The 27,393-nt window shown below is 40.5% G+C and overlaps 3 protein-coding genes across 3 annotated transcripts; all 3 read left to right on the top strand.

Annotated features, from left to right (window-relative positions):
- The first annotated feature begins 2,635 nt into the window (after positions 1-2,635).
- On the top strand, positions 2,636-5,145 carry LOC115730201 (protein ACCELERATED CELL DEATH 6-like). The gene is made up of 4 exons (XM_048281853.1): positions 2,636-2,912; positions 3,018-3,437; positions 3,543-4,084; positions 4,256-5,145. The coding sequence occupies exons 1-4, from the start codon at positions 2,636-2,638 to the stop codon at positions 4,937-4,939; spliced, it is 1,923 nt and encodes a 640-aa protein (XP_048137810.1). The 3' UTR covers positions 4,940-5,145.
- A 418-nt stretch (positions 5,146-5,563) lies between these two features.
- Positions 5,564-18,516, top strand: LOC125315891 (protein ACCELERATED CELL DEATH 6-like). Its single transcript, XM_048282004.1, has 3 exons — positions 5,564-6,046; positions 17,622-17,773; positions 17,872-18,516. Exons 1-3 carry the CDS (start codon positions 5,596-5,598, stop codon positions 18,514-18,516), a joined length of 1,248 nt encoding a protein of 415 aa, XP_048137961.1. The 5' UTR covers positions 5,564-5,595.
- Positions 18,517-19,334: 818 nt separating this feature from the next.
- LOC115729013 (protein ACCELERATED CELL DEATH 6-like) lies at positions 19,335-22,281 on the top strand. Its single transcript, XM_048282003.1, has 4 exons — positions 19,335-19,997; positions 20,031-20,140; positions 20,325-20,871; positions 21,762-22,281. The coding sequence occupies exons 1-4, from the start codon at positions 19,489-19,491 to the stop codon at positions 22,279-22,281; spliced, it is 1,686 nt and encodes a 561-aa protein (XP_048137960.1). The 5' UTR covers positions 19,335-19,488.
- The last annotated feature ends 5,112 nt before the right edge of the window (positions 22,282-27,393 follow it).

The raw sequence follows: 27,393 nt of genomic DNA, 5'->3' as shown, positions 1-27,393 counted from the left end.
TAATGTTTTCATAGGAGATGCCACATTAGGCAGCGATTAGACCATATAATGGTATTTCGTCAAGCCATTTTGTCAAGAGTATTACTAGACTACTAAAAGTGTTACTAAGGAGTTCTTGCTAAATGGTGGTCGCAATTTTCACAACCTCAGACAAAGATGACGATGAAAGACTCAATAAAGAGGAAGACGATCTATGGTTTTTTGTGCTATGAGAGAGAGAGAGAGAGAGAGAGAGAGAGAGAGAGAGAGAGAGAGAGAGAGAGAGAGAACTATTTATTTTCAAATTAGGGCCAATTGAAGAAAAAAAGAGTTAGGGTTATGGATTTCCACGTGGACTTACCACATCAATCAAGTTATTATCACGTATCATCCAACTATGTAATTTAATGGCATAATTTCATGAAAGTTAATAAGGCATAAATGTGTCACATGTGTACTAGCTTGGATTTTTGATGACCCCAAAAATAATTTGAGAGTAAATTTATCACATGTGTACTCATTTGGGAGTTTTTATGATATTAATCCTTTGAATTTTTATATGGACTTGTTACGTCAACTATCATGTGTCATCTAACTTAGCTATTTGATTGTCAAATTTGACGAAACATAACCGAGGGTAAATATGTCACATGTATACCAGTTATAGTTTTTTGCGATACTAATCCTTGAATCTAATGTACTAACAAAAAGATTATGAATATCACGAATTGATACCAATCATGGGGCACCTAATATTTTTAACGATTTAGATCAGATAAAGAAAAAGATTTTTTTTAATTATTATATGAAAACGTAATTCGAAACAAGCAAGTCCTTACGGCGGTTGTGTAATAAGTTTTCCCCACATTGGTGGTTTAGGGTTGCATGAAATCCATTCAATTTCTTTGTTTATGTTCCAAACCTATTTCTAGTACAAGTTTGGAACAAAAACTCGTTTGGTAACGTAATTCTAATTTTCTATTTCTAAAACAAAAAGTTGTTCCAGAAATAGATTTGAAGGAGAAATGATAAACAAAAATTTTATACTTCTTAGAGAAACATAAACAAAAATTTGCCCCTTGCCTCACCGGCGGCTGCAGCGACCAGCGATGGGTGGTGGAAAACATAATTCGAAACAAGCAAGTCCTTATGACGGTTGTGTAATAAGTTTTCCCCACGTTGGTGGCTTAGGCGTGCATGAAATCCATTCAATTTCTCTGTTTCTATTCCAAATCTATTTCTAGTATAGGTTTGAAATAGAAACTCATTTGGTAACGTAATTCTATTTTTCTATTTTTGAAACAAAAAATTGTTCTAGAAATATATTTGAAGGAGAAATGAGAAACACAAATTTTCTACTTCTCAAAGAAATAGAAACAAAAATTTACCCCTCACCTCACCGGCGGCCGCCACCACCAGCCGACGACCTCCGCCGCCACCCGCAGTTGGTCGGCGATCTCCCCCACCCATCGTTGGCTGCCGCCGCCGCTAGCGCCCACTAGCCTCGTCACCCATTGCCGGTGGCGGTCGGCGGCCACCCATCTCCCGCCGCCACCCGTCGCCGATTGCCGCCGACCGCCATCCACCTTCGGCCTTCGCCGATGGCGGCCATCCACCTCCGGTCGCCACCGCCGCCACCCGTCGGCCGAATTTCAATTCCCGGATCGAAAATGCCATGTCTCTTACAGAGAGCATGACATGAAGAAAGGAAGAGGTCAGCCGAAACTTACCTGGAGAAAAGTAGTAAAATAAGATTTAATAGAGTGAGAAATAGATTGGTGGGGGGTTTGCCTTAGGACGAAGTGGAGGAAAGCAATAAGAATTGTGGAGGGACAGAATTCCTATGTTCTAGACTGTTTTTTCCAGTCTTTTTTTCCTTTATATTTTTCCCTATATATATATATTTTTATTTTTATACATTTATTTTTAGATAATTATTTCTTTCTCTCAATGGATTTTTCTTTTAATTTTATTTATTTTTGGGTTCATCGACCGCCGACCTCAACTAGTTTGGGATAAATGTGTTGTTGATGTTGATATTATATCAAATGCATTTTTTTTTCTCAAAAATTCATTCATAAATAGAAATAGAAAAAATTATTTCTAGTAAGAAATTTATTTCTAAAACAGAATGGTTTTCATCATGTTACACATAAAGGACGAAATAGGACAAAGAAGCAGTAATTAACGGACCACTAAATTTAAGCTTTTTCTTTTAAATAGTCTTGTGAGGCAATCAATTCTTTGGGTAAAGAACGTCTAGAATTTTCACTTTTCTCCAATTTGTTGCTTTGGAATTGGATGTTTGCTCGACATGAAGGTTAAGTATCTAAATTTTTTTAAAATACATTAAATTTGTAAATAACATTTAGAACTTTGACTAGAAAGTGTGTTTTGCAATTTCTCTAATTGTGTCTTTTGGGTTTTTCTTATTTTTGCTGGCATAGGCAATATTGAAGGATATGGCAGGATCCTCAGTTGTTTGGTAGTGGTCTCACTCCCACGTGTCAGAGCATAATTCAAATCTCCGCCAACTAAAGGCGAGGAGAGTATTAGAATAATTAAATATTAAGCTTTTAAAAGACACCCATTTGACATTAACACGACTCTAAGATGTGGGTTGGGGAGATTGATCAGGTTAAACTCACCCGCAGAGATGGATGTAAGGCTATCTATAGATGACCAGGAGATGTGGCAGCAGAGAAGGCAGAGACTGGAAGCGTTAATCGGGGCCAACCCGAGCCAGCAACAGCACGATCCCGCACGATTCGATCCACTTTTGGATCCTCTGCTACACACAGCAGCGAAGGAAGGGGATGTCGACAAATTCATCAAGGCCCTGGAGGATCATTGCGCCGAGAAAGCAGTGCCATTGCCCGTTGTTCTCCAGCAGTGCAGCCCCTCCGGGAACACGCTGCTTCACGCTGCGGCAGGTATGTTAAAGAGGGTGCGACCATAAGATTCATATTTTTGTCCTGCACATTCTAAAATGCTCGCAACATTCGCACCCAAATTAACCTGGCATCAATGGAACACAGAGAGTGATGATATTGTCAGAGCAGTCATCGATTTCATCCCTGAGGACTGGACCTTTTGGGCGAACGACAGCGGAGAGACGCCGCTGCACATTGCAGCTAGAGCCGGGAAAACCGGTGCGGTGGGGCTCGTCCTTTCCCGGGCGAACCCAAGATATAAGGACTGGAGTGGCAACACCGCTCTGCACGAGGCTGTCAGGAATCGCCGTTCCGAGGTGATCCGTCAGCTGGTAAGTAAAGACCCCCTTCCGCTTTATCAAATGAATAAAGAAAGCAAGTCTCCATGGAGCGTAGCAGTGGAAACAGGGGACTTGGAGGTTCTCAAGCTCTTGCTGGAAGTCATGCTGGAAGCGCCGCCCCCAGAAACTCCAGATGTCTTTGGCATGTCACCTCCTCATCTCGCTGTTATGTACCGGAATATGGGTAAACTCCGGATACTTTGGATCGTCTAGAACAGATCAACCCCTGTTAAAGAATTAAAGAACTATGCGTTCATCCCAAAATGATTGATCTGTGCGTTGGATCTAGGTATGCTGACGGAGATGTGGAACAAGTTGCCGTACCCTTGGCTACTTCTATTGAGAGATGCGGGATACGGCACTCCACTCCATTTAGCAGCGTACACGGATTATCTCGATGGAGTCAAGTTCTTGATGGAGAAGTTCCCATTGAGCGCCCTGGAGCAAGACGGCAAGGGGTATCTTCCTATCCATGTCGCCTGCATGATGGATCACGTGAGGGTTGTCGAGGAGCTACTTCAGCAATGGCCAGACCCCGCAGAGTTTCGATCTAGGCATGGAGAAAACATTCTTCACGTGTCGGCGAGGTACGGATGCATTTCAACTGTCAAATACATACTGAAGAGCCCCCGATTCCTTCACCTCATAAACGCCATAGATTTCAACTTGAATACGCCTCTGCATCTGGCTGCGTTGCACTGGCAACCTTCGGTCCTGCTGCTTCTTGCCCGAGACGGAAGAGTCAATCTTAAGCAGGTAAATAAGAATAACATGACGGCTTTGGACGTGGTAGAGGAGGCCATTCAAGAAGTGGATGCTCCACTTCGGAAGGTACGGCCTTTCACACTTTTGTCACGGGTAATCAGGCATTGCAAGTTATTGTTACATATCGGGGACAGACGTAAGAAATAAATCAGTCTGTCCTCAGCCAGATCTTAAATTAACTCGCCAAAATCATAATATTTTGGTTACTTTGTCTATACTTCCACTCACTACTTGCAGAGGTTAACGAGGATAATTTTGAAGTCTGCTGGAACGCCGAGAAGCGGAGAGTTAGCCATCTGTAGGGCGACCAGTCGAAGCCTGGGGAAAGAAAAGGAACCCCCGGAATTGGCTAGACTCAAGGAGGAGGCAACTACTCGCTCAGTCGTGGCAACACTCGTGGCTGGCATGACTTTCGTTTCTAGTATGCAAGTTCCCGGAGGATACAATAGTTCCAACCAGGATGCTGGAATCGCCATATTGCTCCACAAAGCCATGTACAATGTCTTTGTGATTTGCAGCTCCATCGCGATGTATAGCTCAATCATCGCCCTCGTGATCCTCCTCTGGGCACAGATGAATGATCCTTATGCTGTGGAGAATGCCCTTTCGAAATCAAGACTCCCATTGTTGATAGCTCTTGTGGCGATGCCTCTGGCATTCATGGCAGGTGTCTACGTGAGCGTAACCAAACTGGCTTGGCTTGTGATCCTTGTCTTGGTTTTGGGATCCGTCGCCCTCCTCATTATCTTGAGTTTCTACCTGTTATTGTATGTCCCGCTTGACTACAAGCATCCTCTAGTTCATCGTTTCACCGACTTAATCATTGTCATGGGCATTTCGGTGTCGGGGAACGTCACCGCAGGTGGTGGGACCGGTGCCAGTCGTGACTACCGCATGCATGGGAGAAGTCACATCCCGTAACTTGAGCTCCCTCTTAGATACATCAGCTGCTGGCGTTCCGGTTTGGCTAGCCTACATGTCTGTTATACGAATTGGTGATGTCTGCAATTCACCAACCAAGAAACATATTTTAGTCTTCTCTTATATATTATTGACGTATAATGTTTCTTTCAATAATTAAATAAGGGTTATGAGAATTGTGTGGGGGTGATATCTACTTTTATTTTCAAGTTGTCAATATACCTATCAATTTATTTATGCCCATCTATAGTGTATAGTCCCATACACTTTTATTGCATTTCACATATGAAAGAGCGCTTTCTGCAATTCGTGAGGATCTTAATTAGCTTATACCTATAGCGGTTTTATGTCACTTTATTGCAATTCATGAGAGCTCAAATGAATTATGAGAAGATTCACATCTCTACGAGGGCTAAGGTAAATTTAATGGGAATAAACTACTTAGGTTCATCAACGTGCTTCCAACGATAGATGAAAGTGAAAAAAATAAAGCAAAATAAATACAAATTAGTAAACCAATAAAAAAAAAATTAATAACAGGCACGTCCAACACCTTAAGATTCTCTTGTGGGAAGCCATGTTGATAAACAATTTTCTGCATTCCATCTCTTTAACAGCAGCAGTTATTTAACGAGTAAATTGCACCCAGCCTAAAAATGCAACGGCATATCATATCAGGTATATTGCGAGAGATTATAGATGGGCTTCCGAAGTTACTCCACGTGCGCGGTGAAGACGGGGGGACACCACTCCACTCTGCAGCGTCCGTCCGAAAACTGACGAGAATGGGGCGGTGGAGCTCTGCCGCATCGGTTGGTGCGGTGGAGCTCCTGCTGAGAAGATGCCGTTATCTCGCCCTTCAGGCGGACAAATACGGCTCCTACCCGATTCACGTCGCTGGCGAAGTATGTGAGGTTGACATAATTCGCAGGATAGTGAGAATGTGGCCTGACCTGGCGGAGATAAAGAACAAAAAGGGTCAGAATATTCTACACGTTGCTGCCAAGGGCGGGAACAACGACGCGGTCCAATTCACACTCGAGGAATGTGGCGACCATGTCGTGGTCGAGAAGCTGGTGAATTCGAAAGATGCCGATGGAAACACACCCCTCCATTTGGCATCGATGCACAACCATTGCCCAGTTTTGCTCTCTTTGACGACCAACAAAAGAAGTGACTTGCGGCTTCTGAACAACGACAAGTCGACCGCCCGGGATGTGGCCGGGGAATGTGGAAGCTCTTCAAGGAAATATCCATTGGTAGTGTAAACTTTGGTGGCGGGCCGTACTTACTGTTAACTGAATCTACTGTGCTCATGATGGATGACTAAGTCTTCCCTGATTTGGCATTTGCAGGTTACTAGGAGATCTAACCTTGAAAGTGGCAGGTGTGCCGGTCGAGACATCCAGTCACCAAGAGAAACGTGCCGAATGGGTGAAGGACAAGATCAACACTCGACTGATAGTGGTCACACTTATGGCCACCGTCATGTTTGCCGCCAGCTTCACCTTGCCCGGTGGATATAATGCTTCCAGTGATCCACACCCAGGAACCGCGACCATGCTGCGCCACGGATTGTTTCAGCTTTTCATGGTCTCCAACACGTTGGCCATGTACAGCTCCGTCCACGCGGTCGCGGTCTCCTCTGGGGTATCACTTCCAATTTCCACATGGCAGACAGGGCTTACTACGCAGCGGGGTCAATATTGCTCATGTCTCTCACCTGTATGTCAGTTGCATTCATGGCAGCCGTGATTGTAGCAGTGAGAAAACTCAGTTGGCTCGCGCTCCTAGTTCTGTCCATTGCACTCGCGTACCTCGCGACCCTCGTAGCGGTTTTAGCAGCCTTGGTATTCTTCCCCAAGATTGCTAGCCGTATGGGTACCCTTTTCTCTTTAGTCGGGGGCCTTTTTTTTTTTTTTTAATTGTTTAGAACCTTGACGACAATGTGTGTAAAACCCTGTGCCAAAGGCCTGCACTTCTTTTCTTTTAATCTTTAGTTCTAGTCGTGTTGTTAGTTAATATTTAGTCAGCTTGTGTCTTGGGCATTTGCTATCTCAAATGGAGAGACGCTGCATTGAAGTCCCATCCTCGCCATTTCCACTAATAAGGAAATAGCTTAGCAAATTATACAAAAACTATTATAAGTATCGAGCATAGTAAATTTCGAACAGAGTGAAATGAGTAATGATACCCGCGCTAAGAGTTTTACTATGACATTTGTTGCAATGTTATATGGCAACTCGCGTGGCGTATGATTGTCACCAAGTACGTGAGCAATGAGCGATAATGATACTAAAAAAATTGAAAGAAAATACAAATTCAAAGGTTTTTCTTTCCCTTGTTCTATTTTCAATTTCTGTCAATTTTAGGGAAACAAATTTGTTTTCCAAGCTTCACTTATTCTACTAGAAATAGAAGTAAAAGGGGACTGAGTATGATTTAGCTTGCATCACATGAATGTCTCTTTCGAACACATCTAGCATTAATTAAGAAAATTTGTTTACAACATTGCGAGAGAGGGCTCCTATAGTACGAGGACATTTTTATGCATGGAAAAGACCTTATATAACTTGGAAGACACTTTTGTTGGTGGAAAAAGCTAGGCAACATTCCACTTGAAGAAAGAGAGAATACAGGATGTGGGGTCTCAATAAATAAAGAAAAGGAGATGTGGTGCACTAAAAAATAGATAAATTCGATACTCCACGATAAAGATATGATATGAACCATGCCATAGGAATCGGCGTCGACATTTCTTTAATGCTATAATCCCCAATTTCCAAAGTCATGTTGACAACATCATTGGGACTTGGATATTTAGGTGTCACCTTTAGAAATCGTCTGCTGAAACTAATACATCAGTTAAAACACATCCGAATGTAAGACCGATGCGATCCGTGGGAGATCTACTAATTTTAGTGGTTCGGATTTAGGATGTATTTGGATAGGCTTTTACATTTTGTTTCTTACTTACCCTAAATCTTGCTACGTGTGTATTTTGCTAAGAGAATGCCTCTCGAGATGAATATCCTAGAAAGTCTAGCTTCTTTATACCTCATTCACATTGTGGGCTTGCATGCAATACTATAGAGTCATTAAAAAGTGGGTCTACAACAAAATTCAGAAGATTCGCTTGAAATTTCTTTCTTTCGATTGGTGTTGGTGCTAAATTAGTAAGGAATTCACAAGGCGAGAACAAGGACATCGCATGTCAAGTTAGTAGGTAGCTCATCCAATCCTTCATTTATATTATTTTCGTACTTCAATTCATCATATAATAAAGGTAAAGAGAGATCTTGCTGGTCATTATGTCCTCACATTGATTAGCAACTATCTATGTAGAACATCGAAGTTGGTGTGCAAACACTATTTAATTATTATGCTTTATTCTTGCTATTAACCTCAAAAAGCCATTTTTCTAGAATTTCTTGCCATTGAACAAGTCAAAATCCATGTTAGAGTTCACATCTTCCGCACCTTGAACTTTAGGAGATCAATAGAAGAAATATTTCTCTATGTTTAGGCGAATTCAGACTACATCCGATTAAAATTATTTGCTTCAAGTGGAGGCACTTCCATTAAGAGATTAATGGATGTATAAATACGTGTGGCAAATAATACAATCTGATTTGAGAAATTAGAAGCATTATTTCTTAGACTGAATCCGAGCCAACAACTATATGAACGCGCAAAAGATAAGAGTGTGAATCCTATGCTAAATGCATATCACCGGAGAAAAATGTGACTTCGAAAGATTCACTGAAGCCCTCAAACGAAGATGAATCTAGAAACTAGGTAATAACATTTCATAAATTTATTCAAAAGTTGAATAGTAAGGGGAAAAGCCACAACAAAAATTATAACTACATAATCCCCCCACTTCTCCAACGGCACGGATGATTGGATGGTTTACATGCATGGGCCTTATAGGGCTAGAACAAGGACATCGCGCATCAAGTTATTAGAAAATCCATCCAATCTTTAATTTTTATTTTGTTCGTATTTGAATTCATTAATTAATCATGTCACAACAGCGAAAGAGAGATCTTGTTAGTTAACAATGTCCTCATATTGACTAGCATATATCTAAGTAAAGTATCAAAGTTGGCGTGCAAACTCTACTCAATTGGGGTGCTTTATTCTTGCTCTTAATATCAAGCAATCTTTATGCTGGAATCCAAATCTATTGGACAAGTAAAAATCCTGGATCAAGTTGGCATGTTCCGCACCTTGAACTTTAAGAGAACAACATATAAAGAAAACTTTTCTCTGTGTTGTCTAACACAAACTACATCCGATTAAAGTCATTCGTTGCAAGTGGGGGCAATCCCAATCAGAGGGTACCGGATGTATAAGTACATGTGTTAGAAAATGCAGTCTGATTTGAGAAATTAGATGCATTTTTTGTTGCATTGAATTAGAGTCAATTGCGATTTGAATGCGTAGAAGATAAGAGAATGAATCCTATGTCGAATGCCTATCTTTGCTGAAAAATGGTGACTCGACAAATTCAACAAAACCCTAGAAGATGAATCTAGAAAACTAGGTAATAACATGTCATAGATTCATTCAAAACTTGAATATTATCACGCGTGGTCCTCATAAGGCCACAATAAGGACATTATGTGTCAAGTTAGTAGGACCTTCATTTGATCCTTCATTTTATTTTGTTCACATTAGAATTCATTAGTTAATCATTTAATAACGGTAAAAGAGAGATCTTGCCGATTAATTTAGCAAATATCTATGTAAATCATTGAATAAGTGTGCATAAGGACACTAAAGTGTCGAAACTATCATACGATGCTCACTTTAGTACAATTTTTTTTTCCCAGATCACTTAAATGCCACTTTTAGACCAAGAAAATTGTTTTGGCTTTCTAAAAATCTGATTTAACCATATTTTATTAATTTCTCCATCTGACGTAGCTCGATGGCATGACTAGTCAACATATATACCCTAAAACAACCTCGTTTACATGTTTAGCCCCAAATATAAATCCTAAATAGAAACCCCAATATGATTTTCCCCCAAATTCGAAATCCTAATTTGAAGCACCAATTCAGACCCAAAGTATCATAGTCACATTGGAGTATATTTAGTTTACTAGTCGATATTTAATTAGAATCAATTTTCATACAAACTTCAACAGTAGCTCTCGGAGCTAAGCTCACCAAAACAGAGTAAGGAGGCATTGGCCTCGAATCGATGTTCAAACCAGAAAGCAAGGATCATCGAACTGTCTTCACTGGCGAAGAAGGACCAAGTGAGCTTCAAGCACTTCAAGCTTCCCAGCTGAGAAACAGAGCTAAACAACGGGACTTGCGGCGCGACTTGGAAATGATGAATGACTGTTGATTGCAAGGGCTACTCTTCCTCCTCCAAACTCGAAAACGAATCCTCTCTTCGCCCATGTGGTAGATCTCACCGTCCTAAGTTGCGGTGAACGAGAATCGAAGTGTCACGAAGGCAAACCCCAGGCTAAGACAGAGCTCTGTTTCTCCATGTGAAAATAGAGTTTTGTTCGTTCAGCTTCATAGAGAGAGAGAGAGAGAGATTTCCCGAAAACTATGTCGTTTTGTTTATTTTGCCAAGTTGGATTTCAATTTTTTTTTAAACATCCATGTCAGAGCAAATAATTAATTTTAAAAGCCACGTAGGACTTTTGGCCAGAATTTGTCACCAAAGGCACTTAATTGATCCCTTTTTTTTTCCCGACTTGGCACTTAAGTAAGTTGGCAAAAAATTGCACTAAAGTGAGCACCATACGAAATTCTTGGCACTTTTAGTGTCCTTATGCCAAATTGGCGTGTAAACACTACTTAATGAAGATGCTTTATTCTTCCTCTTAAACTCAAGCAATTATTATAGCAGAATCTCTTTCTATTGACAAGTGAAAATCCAGGATAAAGTTGACATATTCCACCCTTTGCAATTTAAGATACCAACATATAGAGAAAATCTTCCTCTGTATGTAGGCGAACATAGACAACGTCTAATTAAAGCCATTTGCTTCAAGTCGGGACAACCCCAAACAGATGATAATGGAAGTACAAACACCTATGGAAGATAATGCAGTCCGTGTTGAGAGATTAGAAACATTATTTCTTAGACCAAATCCAAGCTAATTGTGATTTGAAAGTATGAATAATGTGTTTAATGGATTTAGCTACAGAAAAAGGTAACTTCGACAAATTCATAGAATCCTTGGAATATGAATATAGAAAAATAGGTAATAACATTTCATAAAATTATTCAAAAATTGAATATTAAGGTACACATGTAAAATCATTAGTAGATAACACCCTCCACTCCTCCAACAGGGGTAGATGATTGGATGGATTACATGCATGGTCCTCATAAGAACAGAACAAGGACATCGCATGTGAAGTTAGTAGGAAATCCATCCAATCATTCATTTTATGTTGTTCGTATATACATTCATCAATTAATTACTTAGTAACGGTGAGAAAGAGATCTTATTGGTCAATAGTGTCCTCACACTAACTAGCAATATTTATGTAAGGCATCGAAGTTGGCATGTAACTACTACTTAATTAGGGTGCTTTATTATTCCTCTCAACCTCAAGCAAGCGCAATGTTAACAATCCAGCATAAAGTTCACATATTCCACACCTTGAACGTTAAGAGATCGACATATAGATAAAATCTTTCTCCGTGTATTGGCGAATACAGACTACATCCGATTCAAATCATTTGCTTCAAGTGGGGGCAATCCTAGCTAGAGGGTAACGGATGTATAAATACCTATGGACGATAATGCAATCCTGTTTGAGAGATTAGAAGCATTATTTCTTAGACTAATTCCGAGTTAGCCTCGATATGAACATGCAGAAGATAAGAGTATGAATCCCATGTAAATGCATATCACCGGAGAAAAAGGTAACTTCGACAAATTCATCAAAGCCTTGGAAGATGAATCTAGAATACTAGGTAATAGCATTTCACAAAATTATTCTTAAGGGAAAAAGTCACTAAGCAGAATTATAACTAGATAACCCCTTGTACTCCTCAGACAATGCCAATGATTGGACGGATCATATGCATGGTCCTCATAAGGCCAGAACAAGGACATCGCGTGTCAAGTTAGTAGGAAATCCATCCACACCTTCATTTTTATTTTGTTCATTTGAAATACTAAATAAAGATCTTGCTGGAGAGCAGTGTCGTCACATTGACTAGCAAATATCAATGTAAAGCATCAAAGTTGGCGTGTAAACAGTATTCATTAGTTACTTTATTCTTCCTCTTAACCTTAAGCAACCGTTATGCGGGAATCTCTTTCAATTGGACAAGTAAAAGTCCAGCATAATGTTCATATATCTCGTACTTTGAACTTTAAGCAACCAACATATAGAGAAAGTCATTCTCTGTGTGTAGGCGATTACGAACTTGATCTCATTAAAGTCATTTGCATCAAGTGGGGGCAATCCCAGTCAAAAAGTAGTGGATGTATAAGTCCGGGTTGAGAGATTAGAAGCATTATTTCTTTGATCAAATCCAAGCCATTTGCAATCTGATTGTACAAAAGATAAGAGTATGAATCCCGTCCTGAATGCATCCGGCCCTAGAAAAAGGTTACTTCGACAGATTCATGGACGTCGTGGAAGTTGAATATAGAATACTAGATAACAACATTTCATAAAATTACTAAAAACTTGAATATTAAGGGAAAAAGTCACACAATGAAATTATAACCAGATAAACCCCCACACTTCTTCCACATGGGCTGATGATTGGATGTTTTACATGCAATAATAATTAAAAAAAATCTTGTTGGTCAACAATGTACTCACACTAACTAGCAAATATCTATATGAAGAATCGAAGTTGGCTTGCAAACACTACTTAATTGTGGTGTTTTATTCTTACTCTTAACCTCAAACAGTCGTTATGCTGGAGTTTCTTTCTATTGGACAAGTAAAAATCCACCATAAAGTTTACATATTCCACACCTTGAATTTGAAGAGACCACATATATAGAAAATCTTTCTATGTGTTTAGGCGAATACAGACGACATCTGATTAAAGTTCTTTGCCACAAGGGGGGGCAATCCAATCAGAAGATAATAAATGTGTAAATATTTGTGGCAGCTAATGTAGTCCGGTTGAGAGATTAGAACATTATTTCTTAGACCGAATCCTAGCCAACTACGATTTGAACTCACAAATGATCAAAGTATAAATCGCATGGTTTAATACATATTTCCATAGAAAAAGTATCTTTGGCTAATTCAACGAAGCCTTGGAAGATGAATATAGAAAAGTAAGTAATAGCATTACATAAAATTATTCAAAAAAGAGTATTAGGGGGAAAAGTCATAAGAAAATTATAACTAGATAACCCTCTCCACTCCTCCAATAAGGGTTGATGATTGGATGATTTACACGCATGGTCCTCATAAGGCCAAAATAAGGACATTGAGTGTCAAGTTAGTAAGAAATCCATCCAATCTTTCATTTTTATTTTGTTCGTATTTGAATTCACCAGTTAATCATGTAATAACGGTAAAAGACATATCTTGTTGGTCAACGGTTCCTCATGCTGACTAGAAAATATGTATGTGAAGCATCGAAGTTGGCGTGCAAACACTACTCAATTAGGGTGCTATATTCTTCCTCTTAACCACAAGCAATCATTATGTAGATATATCTTTCTATTGAACAAGTAAAAAATTCAGGATAAAGTTGACATATTTCGCACCTTGGACTTTAAGAGACCAACATATAGAGAAAATCTGTCTCTATGTGTAGGCAAATATAGACTACATCTAATTAAAGTTATTTGCTTCAAGTGGGGGCAATCCTATCATAGGATGTGTGGAATCACGCGACGGATGATGCAATCCAATTTGAGAGATTAGAAACATTATTTCTTAGTTTGAATCCGAGCCAACTATGATCCGAATGTACGGAAGATAAGAGTATGAACCTTGTCTTGAATGCATATCGCCACAGAAAAAGGTAACTTCAACAAATTCATCCAAACGTTGGAAGTTGAATCTAGAAAACTAAGTAATAAAATTTCAAAAATTCATTTTTTTCCCACCCTTTTACTAATTAAAAGGCTTATCAAGATAATGAAAACTATTATAAGTATTGAGTTACAGTTAATTTCAAGAAAGCTAAAATGAGTAATGTTACATGTGCTAGGAATTTCCTAAGAAAGTTTTTCTAATTGATGTGGCAACTCGTGTGGCATGTGCCATGTCATCAAGTATGTGTACAATTAGCAGATATTAATATGTAGAAAAAAAAAAAAGGAAAGAAAGAACAAATTTGGGTAAAAATAAGAAAGCTTTTCTGTTTTTTCCTTATTCTATTTCCGATTTCTGTCAACTTTGTGGAAAGAAATTTTTATTTCCAAGCCTCACTTATCCTACTAGAAGTAGAACTAAAGGGGGACTTCGGTATGATTAGCTTACATTACATGAACGTCTCCATAGTACACATCTAATACAGTTGGGATAAATAGGTCTAAAAACATGTCACAGAGGGCTCCTGTTGTACGAGGATTTCTTTTGTGCATGGAAAGACCTCGTATGATTGGGCCAAAAAAAGATGTGGGGACCACACCAAATCAGAAGGTACTTTTATTCCTGAAAGGACCTGGGCAACAACAAGCTAAACTTGATGCTGAGGTTTCGCTTTATCATAGTCCGTACGCTGGTAAGCTCTACCATTCAATTCATAAAATTATTCAAAACTTGAATATTAAAGAAGAAGTCACAAGTAAAATCATGGCTAGATAACCTACCTCCGCTCCTCCAACAGGCGTCGGTGAATATATTAAATTACACACAAAGTCCTCATAAGGCCAGACCATGGACATCACGTGTCCAGTTAGTAGGAAATTTATCCAGCCCTTCACTCTTACTTTGCCCGTATTTAATTCCATCAATCCACTATGTAATAGCGGTAAAAGAGAGATCTTGTTGGTCATCAGTATCCTCACACTGATTAGCACATATCTACTCAAAGAATCGACATTGGCGTGCAAGCACCATTTAATCATAGTACTTTTATTCTTTTCCTATACCTCAAGCAATTGTTTTGCTGAGATCTCTTTCTATATTGAACAAGTTAAGATCAATGAAAAAGTTCACATAGTCTCTGCAGTGAACTTTAAGGTACTAACACGTAGAGAGAATCTTTTCCTGTTCGCAGGAGAATACAGGCTACTGTTGATAACGTCATTTGCTTCAAGTGGGGGTAATCCCAGGCACATGCTTATAAAAGGATGTAAGAACATCCGCAGCAGATAACGCAGTCTAGATTGAGAGATTAGAAGTATCATTTCTCAAACCAAAATTCGAGCCAATTGCGTTCTGAGTGCACAAAAGATGAAAGTATGAATCTCGGGCTGCATGCATATCGCCGCATAAAAAGGTAACGTCGAGAACTTCATCAATGCTTGGAAGATGAATGTGACAAACTAGGTAATGTGATTCCATAAATTTATATTTTTTCCTGCTCTTTCCTCGAAATGCATATCTAATAAAAATCTGTAAAATAAAAAGAGTACTTACATGGGTGGCCTGACCACTTTTTTTTTCCCCTAGTTGCTTCTGTCTATTTATAATGTATTCATGGTTACAAAGATCAGGCCAGATAAGCTCCTAGACCCAATTGTCAAGTGTAATTTTTGTCATTTTTTCAGAAGTATTAATGTCAATCAAGCGAAATTTCTTTTTGGCCCTTTGTTATCCTATCAAATGCATCTTAGAGGACCGAAATTAACAGAATCTGAGATATTGAGGGGTTTACCCTTGAAACTTGATCTAAATTAATAAATCAAAGTTTCTTTTTTTCTTTTTTTTTTTTTTTTGGATTTTTTCCCGTTTTGAATATCATCAAGAATATTGCTTCAAAATGAGAACAGTCATGTAAATTAATAAAACATTTGATTGTTAATTTATTAGAATGGCAAAAGTTGGTAGACTAGTGATACAGTGCTCCTAACTCTGACATGACTGGCTGAAGAAAAACGATATTTTGGAAAGAGGCGGCAAAATTAAATTGGTTGAGAATTGGACTGACTAATCGATTTGTTCTATGGGATTCACGTGAATCTCCATATCTATGAAACATCGGCCCCATTGCGTGAGAGATTATTTGAGGATGAGGAGTACTGATTTGAAATAATTCCTTTAGTTTCCTGGGTTGTATAATTATTCCCTGGTTAAGATAATTTTTTCTCAATTCGTTGATCAGCAATTTAAGGTGAAAGTTACTTTTTACGGTTGTCTTGGCATAATTCGAGGTGAGTCTACAATTTTTTTTTGGATTGACGGAAAGAGTACATGATAGACTCATTTTATCGACGATGGAAATGAACGGAATTTTTAATCATGGTGTAGGAATAAATTCGAAACTTGTGTTCATTGAACAGCATGGTTCTATTTGGCTAAGACTGCGCAGCAACTTCTCGGGCTGATCACTAGTCGACTGTGGGTCTTTAATCGAAGACATTGGCTCCCGCAGTCCTAAATGGAGCATCATGGTATAAACATGGAGGGGAGTGTAACAAGGGCGACCCCACAGGAAAGGCTTGAAGCTTTGAAGGCAAAACACTTACCGACTCCAGATAGCCAACAACAGCTCAGAGATGGTGATCTGGACAAAATTATGGATCGTGACCTATATGAAACCACGAAAGAAGCGGACAAAGAGAAATTCGTGGATGCATTGGAAAAGGTGCTTGAGTCGAGGGAACTAGCTTTGCCGCTAATCTTCAAGCAAATCACTCCCTCCGGGAATTCATTGCTTCACGTAGCAGCAAGCTCTGGGAGTGAAGATGTGGTGGAGCTCATTCTTAGTCATTACCCTGACCTCGTGACCAAGAGAAACTCCTCAGAGGATACTCCGCTCCATGTCGCCGTTCGAACCGGAAGTTTGGAGGCGACAAGAAAGCTCATTTGCCTGAGAAGAGACGAGGAAACTATGTACTGGAAGAACAAGGATAGTAAATCTCCATTGTATCTGGCAGTTGAAAACTGCAAGTATTTGGAATACGAAAATCGCAAGGGGGCGAGCTGGGAGATTCTTCACCTTCTCTTGGAAGAATCTGCTCGAGATGAAGCTTACGCAGTCAAAATACAGGGCATGTCCCCGGTTTTGGCCGCAATTGAGGAGAGGCAATCAGGTAATGGATACTTTTACGTGGAGCTCTAGTCCATAGATGCATAAATGTAAGCAAAATTGCACTGCTCTTTGCTCTTTCTTCGAAATTCATATTCGTCAAATGCTATGCTGAAACACCAGGTATATTGAGAGAAGTTGTAAGTCGGCTTCCGAAGTTACTCCATGTGCGCGGTGAAGACGGGGGGACACCACTCCACTCTATAGCATCGGTTGGAAATAGGAGCGCAGTGGAGGTCCTGCTGGAGAAATGCCCGGATCTCGCCCACCAAACGGACAAAAACGGCTCCTACCCGATTCACATCGCTTGCCAAAGCACCAAATTGGGTTCATTCTACAGTTTGACGAATCATACGTGGCCCGACTTGGCAGAGATAAATAACAATAAGGGTCAGAATGTTCTTCACGTTGCTGCCAAGGCCGGGAACAACAGCGTGGTCTTGGCGATGAGCTGCCAGGTCGACCAGTTCGTCCTCAAGGAGATGGCGAACTCGAAAGATGCCGATGGAAACACACCCCTCCATTTGGCATCGATGCACAATCATTGCCAAGTTATGCTCTATCTGACGAGGGGTATACGAAGTGACTTGACGCTTCTGAACAACGACAAGTTGACCGCCCTGGATGTGGCCATGAAATCCGCAAGCTTTTCAACCAAATATCCAGCGGTATGTGTAATTTTTGGTTGCAGGCCGTGCTTACTGTTAACTGAATCTACTTTGCTCATGATTGTCGACTACTAATTCTCTGAATTTGACATTTGCAGTTACTAGGACGTGCAATCTTGATTACCACTGGTGTGCCGCAAAGTGGAGGCCGAGACGTTCGGTCGCTGAGAGAAAACGCTGAATGGATGAAGGACCAGGTCGACACCCGATTGCTAGTGGCCACACTTGTGGCCACCGTCACGTTTGCTGCCGGCTTCACCTTGCCCGGTGGATATAATGCATCCGACGATCCACGCCCAGGGACGGCGACCATGCTGCATCACAGAGTGTTTCAGGTTTTTGTAATTTCCAACATGTTAGCCATGTATAGCTCCATCCTTGCGGTCGTAGTCCTCCTCTGGGGTCACATGAGTGATTTCTACATAGCTGAACAAGCTTACCTCACAGCAGGGCCATTGTTGTTGATAGCTCTCACCGGCATGTCAGTGGCATTTTTGGCAGGCGTAACTATAGCAGTGAGCAAACTTACATGGCTCGCTCTCCTCCTCCTATCCATGGCAGTCTTTTTCCTCGCGACGCTCGTAATGGTTTTAGGAGCCTTGATATTCCCATTCTCCAAGACTGCTATGTATATTGCGTCCCTTTACTATTTGGTTGGAGCCCTACCGGGATATGTAGTGCGCCGTTTCAAATATAGGAACATGCCTGGTTTGTTTAAGTCATATATTTACTTGGCTGATTAGGATTAGCAGATCATTTGATTATCTCTTATAATTAACTATGGATGATTGTTAGGTTATTTCCTTTCCTTTTCTGTTGAGCAATAACTCGTATGTACATTTGCTGTGTACGATGAGTAATACGAGTTCAAATCCTAGTCGAGGCATGGTAGACAGGGGCTGAAGAACAAGCATAGCTAGAACTGCAGGCAGCAAAGGAGTTGGAAGTCATTGCCTATTTCAACATTCCTTTGTCCGCTTGTTTTGCTTTCCATGCTATGCGAGTATTTCTATTTATGCGGATCATTTGTCCATTTTTCATGCGTGTACAGTTTATGATCTGCAATTTTACTTTGTTTTTTGCAATTGTTATCATAGACCTCAGCTTTCATTATCCTTTTATTTTATTTTTTTTGCTTTTTGAATTTTGCCCCCATTGAATTTTATCAAGAATATTGCTTCAAAACAAGACCTGTCATCTAAATTCAGAAGTAGTGGATACAATAGAATGGCAAAAGTTGGTAGACTAGTAGATGGACAATACAGTGGTCTAACCTCCTATCAAACTGAAGAAAAAGACAACAATATGTCAGTTGAGAGTGGAGACTGAATCAATATATTGGGAGAGAGGAGACAAACAGTCGGAAGAAAAAGACAAAACCAGGTTATTTGAAGTTGAGGCTGACCAATAGATTAATTATATTGAAACTTGTGTGCTTTAAACAGTGTGGGTCTCACTATTTTTGTATACGTAATGGACATTGAGTAAAATAAACAAAATAACTTCTTGGGCTGATCGGTAATTGTCAGTCGGTTCTAAAATCAACGACATGGTCCGAGGCGAGTCGCAACTGGTGTTGGGTCGATATGAAAACTTGACCTTTATAAGAGGGAGTGCTCTCTGTCAGCAGCTTGTTTACCCCATCCCTATTTTCATCTTTTCCCTCCGCATCTCTGCTTGCTTGTTTGCTTCCAGAAAGACTCCCGCCGTCGGACATGAATCACGTAATAAGCATTGATGGGAGTGAAACAAGGGCTACGCCAAACGAAAGGCTTGAAGCTTTGAAGGGAAGAAACCTCCCGACTCCATATAACCAACAACCTTTTGGAGATGGTGATCCAAGCAGAATTATGGATCGTGACCTATACGAAGCCACAAAAGAAGGAGACGTCGAGAAATTCATGAATGCGTTGGAAAAGGTGTCTCAGTCGAGGAAACTTGCTTTGTCGCTAATCTTCGACCAAGTCACACCCTCCGGGAATTCATTGCTTCATGTAGCAGCAAGCTTGGGGAGAGACGATGTCATGGAGCTCATTGTCGTCCATTTCCCTTACCTCGTGACCCGGAGAAACTCCTTGGAGGATACTCCGCTCCATGTCGCCGTTCGAAGCGGAAGTTTAGAGGTGACAAGAAAGCTCATTCGCCTGAGAAGAGACGTGGAAACTATGTACTGGAAGAACAAGGATAGTAAATCTCCATTGTATCTGGCAGTTGAAAACTGCAAGTATTTGGAATACGAAAATGGCAAGGGGGCGAGCTGGGAGATTCTTCACCTTCTCTTGGAAGAATCTGCTCGAGATGAAGCTTACGCAGTCAAAATACAGGGCATGTCCCCGGTTTTGGCTGCAATTGAGGAGAGGCAATCAGGTAATGGATACTTTTACGTGGAGCTCTAGTCCATAGATGCATAAATGTAAGCAAAATTGCACTGCTTTTTGCTCTTTCTTCGAAATTCATATTCGTCCAATTTTGGAGAAAAAGCTTGATAATAGCTTTTGGTAACAGCAATAGTTATTTAACGAGTAAAAATTGCTATGGCCTATAATATCAGGTAAATTGGAAGAAATAATAGATCGGCTTCCGAAGTTACTCCACGTGCGCGGTGAAGATGGGGAGACACCACTCCACTCTGCAGTATCGGTTGGAGATGAGGACGCAATGGTGGTCCTGCTGAGAAAATGCCCAGATCTCGCCCTTCAAACGGACAAAAACAGCTCCTACCCGATTCACATCGCTTGCCAAGCCAGCAGCTACTACGCAGTCCATGAATTAATAGAATGCACGTGGCCCAACCTGGCAGAGATAAAAAACAATAGGGGTCAGAATATTCTTCACGTTGCTGCCAAGGCCGGGAACAACAGAGCGGTCAGATGCAAACTCGAGGAATGCGGTGAGGAACGCATCAAGAAGCTGGTGAATTCGAAAGATGATGATGGAAACACACCCCTCCATTTGATATCGATGCACAACCATTGCAAAGTCTTGCTCTACTTGACGAGGGACAAAAGGAGTGAACTGGGGCTTCTGAACAACAAGAAGTTGACCGCCCTGGATGTGGCCGGGGAATGTGGAAGCTCTTCAACGAAATATCCACTGGTAGTGTAACTTTGGTGGCGGGCTGTGCTTAGCGTGAACTGAATCTACTGTGCTCATGATGGATGACTAATTCTCTGATTTGGCATTTGCATGTCCTGGGTGTTGGAATATAACGTGCGGAAACTAATCAAGATCTTGCAAATATGTCAATATGAAAAGCCCAGAGAAAAACGAGAAACGATAAAGGACACTAGAGATTACGTGGTTCGGTCCGAATATCGATACCTACATCCACGGGAGAGCCAGCAAGAACAATCCACTATAATTGGAGAATCGGAATTACAATCGCTCAATACGCTCGTGTTTCCCGCACCTAAATTATACCCAAACTCTAAGTGTTTATAAATAAAACAACTCACAAGTGGATATAATAAAAACTCACGAAGCACAAACCGATCGGTGTTCAAGCCCTAGGCAATAGCTCGCGCACGATCGAAATACCAGAACGTTCCTTACGTCCTTTTCTCTTTCTCGCGCGGCTGCTCTTCGCCCTTTTCTTCTCTTGTGCGGCTTCGGTCTTGTTCGGCACGTCGTTCTCTGCGTCTCAGTTGAAAAACCACAAGCCCACAAAAATTCCTTATCTTTTATACGCCTTCTGCAGGTGATAAGGACAAAGAAAAAAAAAACTTCTTTTTTTTTTTACTTTTTCCTCTAACAACTGCTTGGCCCCACTTGGTTTCTTTTACCCTTTTTTTTCTTCTGTCATAGCAGGTCTAACAAAGAAACTTTGACATGGGCCCACCATGGCTTTTGGAGTGACGTCCACCGCACGCCTTCGATAACATCACGGTAGCAACTCTTGATCCGTTAAAAGATTTTTTTTCTTTTCCCAAATCAATTTGACACACCAAAATATTTTCATAAGCGATTTAAACTCGAGACATAATATAACACTGGGAGATCTAATCTTGAGAATCGCAAGGGTGCCGCGAAGCAAAGGTCAATACAATCATTCATTGAGAAAAGAAGCTGACTGGGTAAAGGACAAGGTTAGCACTCGATTGATAGTGGCCACCCTTGTGGCCACCGTCACGTTTGCCGCTGGCTTCACCTTGCCCGGTGGATATAATGCTTCCCATGATCGAGACCCAGGAACCGCGGCCATGCTACACAACAGAATGTTTCCGCTCTTCATAATTTCCAACACGTTGGCCATGGACAGCTCCATCCATGCGGTCGCAGTCCTCCTCTTGGGTCTCATTAACGATTTCTCCATAGCACAACAAGCTTTCTTAGCAGCGGGGCCAATATTATTGATGTCTCTCACCTGCATGTCGGTGGCGTTTATGGCGGCCGTAATCATAGCAGTGAGCAAACTCACTTGGCTCCCACTCCTTGTTCTGTCCATCGCAGTCGTTAACCTCGCGATGCTCATGGCGGTTTTCCCATTCTCCAGGACACCTATGCGTTAGGAGTCCTGCCACTACGTGGAAGTGGTCTTCCCGGGATATGCAGTGGGACAGTTTAAGAAAATAAAATGGGGTCGCTTCTGCAAATATTAGAAGAGTTTTAATTATGTCTTTAATTGGCATAAAACTACTGTATCTCTTATAATGAATATATCATGGACGATCAGTAGATTTTTTTTTCCCCGTTCCTTTTTCGTTTGAGCAAATGCTATGTATATATTTTTACAATGCACGTGATGAGTAATACCATCCAATCAGATACTCTCAAATCCTGATCGAGGCATCATAGACAAGGGCGGGAGAAAAAGCATAGCGAAGAACTGCCCGCGGTGAAGAAGTCGGAAAGGCATTGCCGATTGCGACATTCGTTTGTCTGCTCGTAGGTCCGATATTTTCAGGAGCGCATTTACCTTTGCGATGAAATGACCGATCCAACGCAGGCCTTAAAACCAGAGAGAGTGAGAGAGAAATTTCCTTTGCTTTTTCCTTTTTTTTTTACGCGGACCGATCAAAACTCAGAGGAAAAATTCCAAATAAGAGTTCGAAATGCTCTTATTTTCTCCAACAAGGGTCTTAAGTGAACTTTATTTCAAATAAGGGCCTAATGTGGCATAACATATTTCAAATAAGGGACTGGAGTAGTCATAAAATTTCAAAAAAAGACTTGGCCTAAAGGGCATTTTCTCCATTTCTTCATTTTGATTTATTTTATTTTTCTTTACTTTTTCCTTTTTTTTAATTAAATTAAAAAAAAACAGCCACACAAGCAAAAGGCGAACTCCGACGACCTCGACAACCAGAGGCAAGGGCCTGCTGGCCCTCAGGCCAGGCGACCCTTGCCCTCTCTCTGTTTTGGCAAGGCCAGACCCTCACGAGGCACCGGCGACCCCTCCGGCCTTGGCTTGTACAAATTGTGTCATGCCAACCTTAATTTTATGGGAGTGCGCAGAAAAAACGTGGCTGTTCTCGCTTGAAAAGTAGCCAGCACTTGCTTGTCAGAGTTTTTTCCTCCCCATGCATGTATGTGTGCATTTTTTTTTTTTTTTGTCTTTTTACGGAAGGAAAATCTCATTAAGAAAGTTCAAGCATACATGGGTAAAAATTTCAGAGCATAAGAGAGCCCTTAAGGCTAGAGGAGGGCACAAAATCCAATTTGGTGGCAGAAGTATTTTTCATTGGGCCTTTGCGATGCAACCGGCGATCTAATTTTCTTCGGTCAATGTTAATTTTGAGTGTGCCCCGTTTTGACGGCTTCCGCGATCGAGATGGGCTTTCGGAGCACGACACGACACGACTCTTTGCTGTTGTTGACCATCTCTTGATATTCTTGTCCGGAGACGAGGCCGATTGAAGTACGTCGAAACTCGTATATCTATCATCAACTTATTCAATTCCAAAGACGGCTTTCTTGAAAGAAACTCATATATTTGGACTCTCAAGCGTAACCTAAGTGTCAGCAAGTAATTCTAAAAATAATCCATCTTCCAAACTAATACTTTTGCTTAAGAATTGCGACAGAAAGACACCGCAAGTGTAAAACTAATATCGGTTTGACATTGGACGAGACTCGACGACCCCCGCCGACCAGCCCCCACCCATCGTCGGCCATTGCTTCACGACAGTGGGGTGGCAGCGGCGGTGAGGGCTCGGACAGACCTCGCCGCCGCAACCCTTCTATTTTCTTTTTTTCTTTTTTAGTTTTTAGCTTATTATTTAGACTTTTAATTTTTCTTGGCTTTTAGCTTCTTCTTTTTTTATTGCTGACTAAGATACTCCAACAACTCACGTATGATTTTCGGAAAAGCTCATTAGAATTGACACTCAAATAATCATTTTGTTTTTAAAAAATTAGCATTTAAATGATCCAAAAGAATTTTGATACCAAAGTGAGTGCCGTACACAAACTTTGACACTTTTGGCGCCTTTTTGCCTAAGAATTTTAATGAAGTTCGTGCACACAATGGGAGATGAAAAATAAATTTGCAATATTCGTGAATGTATTAAAGAAATAATAATTTTAGGGGTCCCCCCGACTTTAATCTTCCGTGCCAATATTTTCTTTTATTAATTAGTCTTCTTTTTTTACACACACTAGGGTGCTTTGCTTTTCTTCAATATACTAGAATCCATCCACACGCACGTGTCTAAAGAAAATGAAACTACATGAAACCATAAGAAAATTTCTCAGATAATAGGTTTACTTTAATGGCTCCTATTTCTCAATAAACATAAGCTTTCCAGAGATAGAAGCTTCTGCTTCTGTAGGCCTGTTTAATTCTTCGGGTGCTTGCACAATAGAGAAGATGCTACTATGCTTGATAACGCATCTCCAGCTCCGCTTGATAACTTAAACTACTTCCACTCATGATCGCTATAGTCTTTGCATGAGCTTGTCAAGGATTAAAAAGATGTACAAATATTGTACATAAAAATCGGCCCATGCCTTAAGTTGTGTCTAACCATTCCGACCTTTTTTTTTTTAACTCTGCTTAGTGATGGTGTTGGGGACGCCAAATCTAGATGCGAACCTCCGAATGGCAAAGCTGTAGTAACAAATGAAATTCTTGGTACGTGTTCATTACTGAAGACGAATTCGGTGATTAGCCGTCGATTATGGTGCGAAGAATTCTTTTTGGAATGTGGATCCCATAACTTTGTTCCGATGATTTCTCTTGATATCCGGAGTTTGTTTTGTTTTAAAGTTGTCCGGGATATATTTTCTTTTGCAGTTGAACTGTGATATTTCTCTCTTGTATCCCGGGAAAATAAATGAGATGAAATGTTACTTTGGACAGAAAAAAAGAAAAGAAAAGTAGGCTGTTCTAAGTTGGAGCAAACCTAATTAGGAAGTGGAATTGTCGAACAAGCTGTGGAGTGAGAGTGTACTTTTCTTAGTAATATAAGTTTGAGGATTAGTCGGGGAGCACCCCACATTTTCTTCTCCCTTACTTGCGCTCCACGAACTAGACAAAATGAAGAAATAACAAAACTGGAGCTGCAACGGGAAAGGGATTTTATCTCGCTCTTCTCTCTCTCTTTTTTTTTTTTTTTGGTCGGACTCTTCTCTCTTCTTCAACCATCGCGTCATCGCAATGTTGCGAAAATTTTTCCATGGATGGAGGATCAAGCAAGAAATCCAGAGCTTGACAGCCATTCCCACGCCTTCTTCACCTAGCCTGAATCCGGTTCGTCACTCGACCACTAGCCCCACTCCACTCACCTCGCTCTCTCCTCTCCCACGTCTCAATTTCGTTTTAGCCGTCAAACCACCAGATTTCCACTCCACCGGCTCCGTCGCGTCCTACTCTCATGCGCCCGAGCCCAACCCTAATAGCCCCGATGACTTCACCAACGTCGAGGATCCAAAACCCAATGTGGAGAGCCTGAGAGAGAGCTCCGTTGGAGTCGATGACGGTAGGGAGGACGACGGGGAGGGATTCGGTCGCAGGAGGACGATACCCGAGGAACTCTCTCCAGTACTGTGGTGGTCCTCATGTGCATGTCCAAGGACGGCACGTGCGACGTGTTCCTGCTCGGTCAGGTGAGTGTTGTGAAGGTTGGAGCTTTAAATTTTTGGATTTGGAATGAATTGGGAGAGGAAAATGAAGGGAAATTGGCATACCCTATCTCAAATATAGAGAGATACTGCGCTGATGTTTCCTTCCCCACCCTTTTTTTTTTACTTAGGCTTAGCAAATTGTAGAGAACTATTAACAAGCATTGAGGTGTATCTAACTACAAGCAAAGTAAAATCAGTAAAGCAACATCTGCTAAGAGTTTACTAAGAAATTTTTACTAAATGATGTGGCAACTCGTGTGGCTTATGCCACGTCATTAAGGGTGTGTCTAACAAGCTATAACGATATACAGAATAAAAAGAACGAAAAGAACTGCAAATTGGGCGAGATAAAAAAAAATGCTTATTCTCTAAGCTTTATTTAGAAGTAGAGTTAAAGGGGACCGAGTATGGTTAACTTGCATCATATGAGGGTCTCTTTTGGACACATCCTAGCATTATTGGGAAAATTTGTCTAAAACCATGCAACATACTGATGTTTTTATGCATGGAAAGACCTAGGCAACAAGATGAATTTGATGCGGAGGCCTCGCTCAATCAAAGTCCATACTCACCATCCAAGATAGAGAGAATATAATAGAATGCGAACTAACGAAAAAAGAATAAAAAAGGTAAGGAGATGCAGGGTTGCACTGAAAAAGAGAAAAGCTCGTATACTCCACAAGAGATAGGACATGAACCATGGAATAGGAACCTATCTCGACTTTTCTTAAACGCTAAGATGCCTCCTTTCTACAGTCATGTTTACAGCATCATTGAGAGTAGATATTTAGATGTGATCCCTTAGAAATTGTTCAATGAATCTAATACATAAGTTAAAAGGGATAAGTGCATCAAAAGTCCTAAAACTTATAACGAAAGTGTAATTGAATTAAATCCTAAAAGTTGTCAGATTGAAACAATCAAGACCTTTCATTAACTCCAACTAACTTGACAAACGAAAAATACTAACAAGTTTGAGGACTTGATTTCGTCAACTTGACAAGTTTTATAACATGAATGAACTTTTTGAAAGTTTTATGACTTAATAGCTTTTTCGTGATAAATTTTAGGACTTCCAGTGCACTTTTCCCTAAATTAAACTACATTTGAACTGTAAGATCTTATGGGAACCGTGTGAGACTTACAACCATAATCAAGTCGCTCAAATAATTTTAGTGTTTTCTCAGCTCCAACTATATCCAAAAACTCGCATAGTGTTATTTAGCCTCACAATTCCTCATGAAATAATCTATGGATCTCAAAGTGGAATTACACAAAATCTTAACACAAGATTTTTGTGGCTTCAAAACAATTGGTATATAATTCACGAGCATAGGTTTCTTTTGGACTATTCAAGAAGATCACTCACTTCTTCTATAGAAAAGATTTCAATCCAAAATAGGAAACCATTTTTGGGAAACCCAGTTCAACTTGGGAACTTATTCAAATAAGAAAGTTCCTTTTTTGGGCTCAAACTCCGGATATATTTCCAATGCGTATCCCCTCATGTCAGGCCATGTGAAATTTCACTCTTGATTGATTATTTATCTCGTTGA

Source organism: Rhodamnia argentea, chromosome 7, assembly GCF_020921035.1.
Source record: "Rhodamnia argentea isolate NSW1041297 chromosome 7, ASM2092103v1, whole genome shotgun sequence".
Lineage (NCBI taxonomy): Eukaryota > Viridiplantae > Streptophyta > Magnoliopsida > Myrtales > Myrtaceae > Rhodamnia > Rhodamnia argentea.
This window is presented reverse-complemented; position numbering and strand designations above follow the sequence as displayed.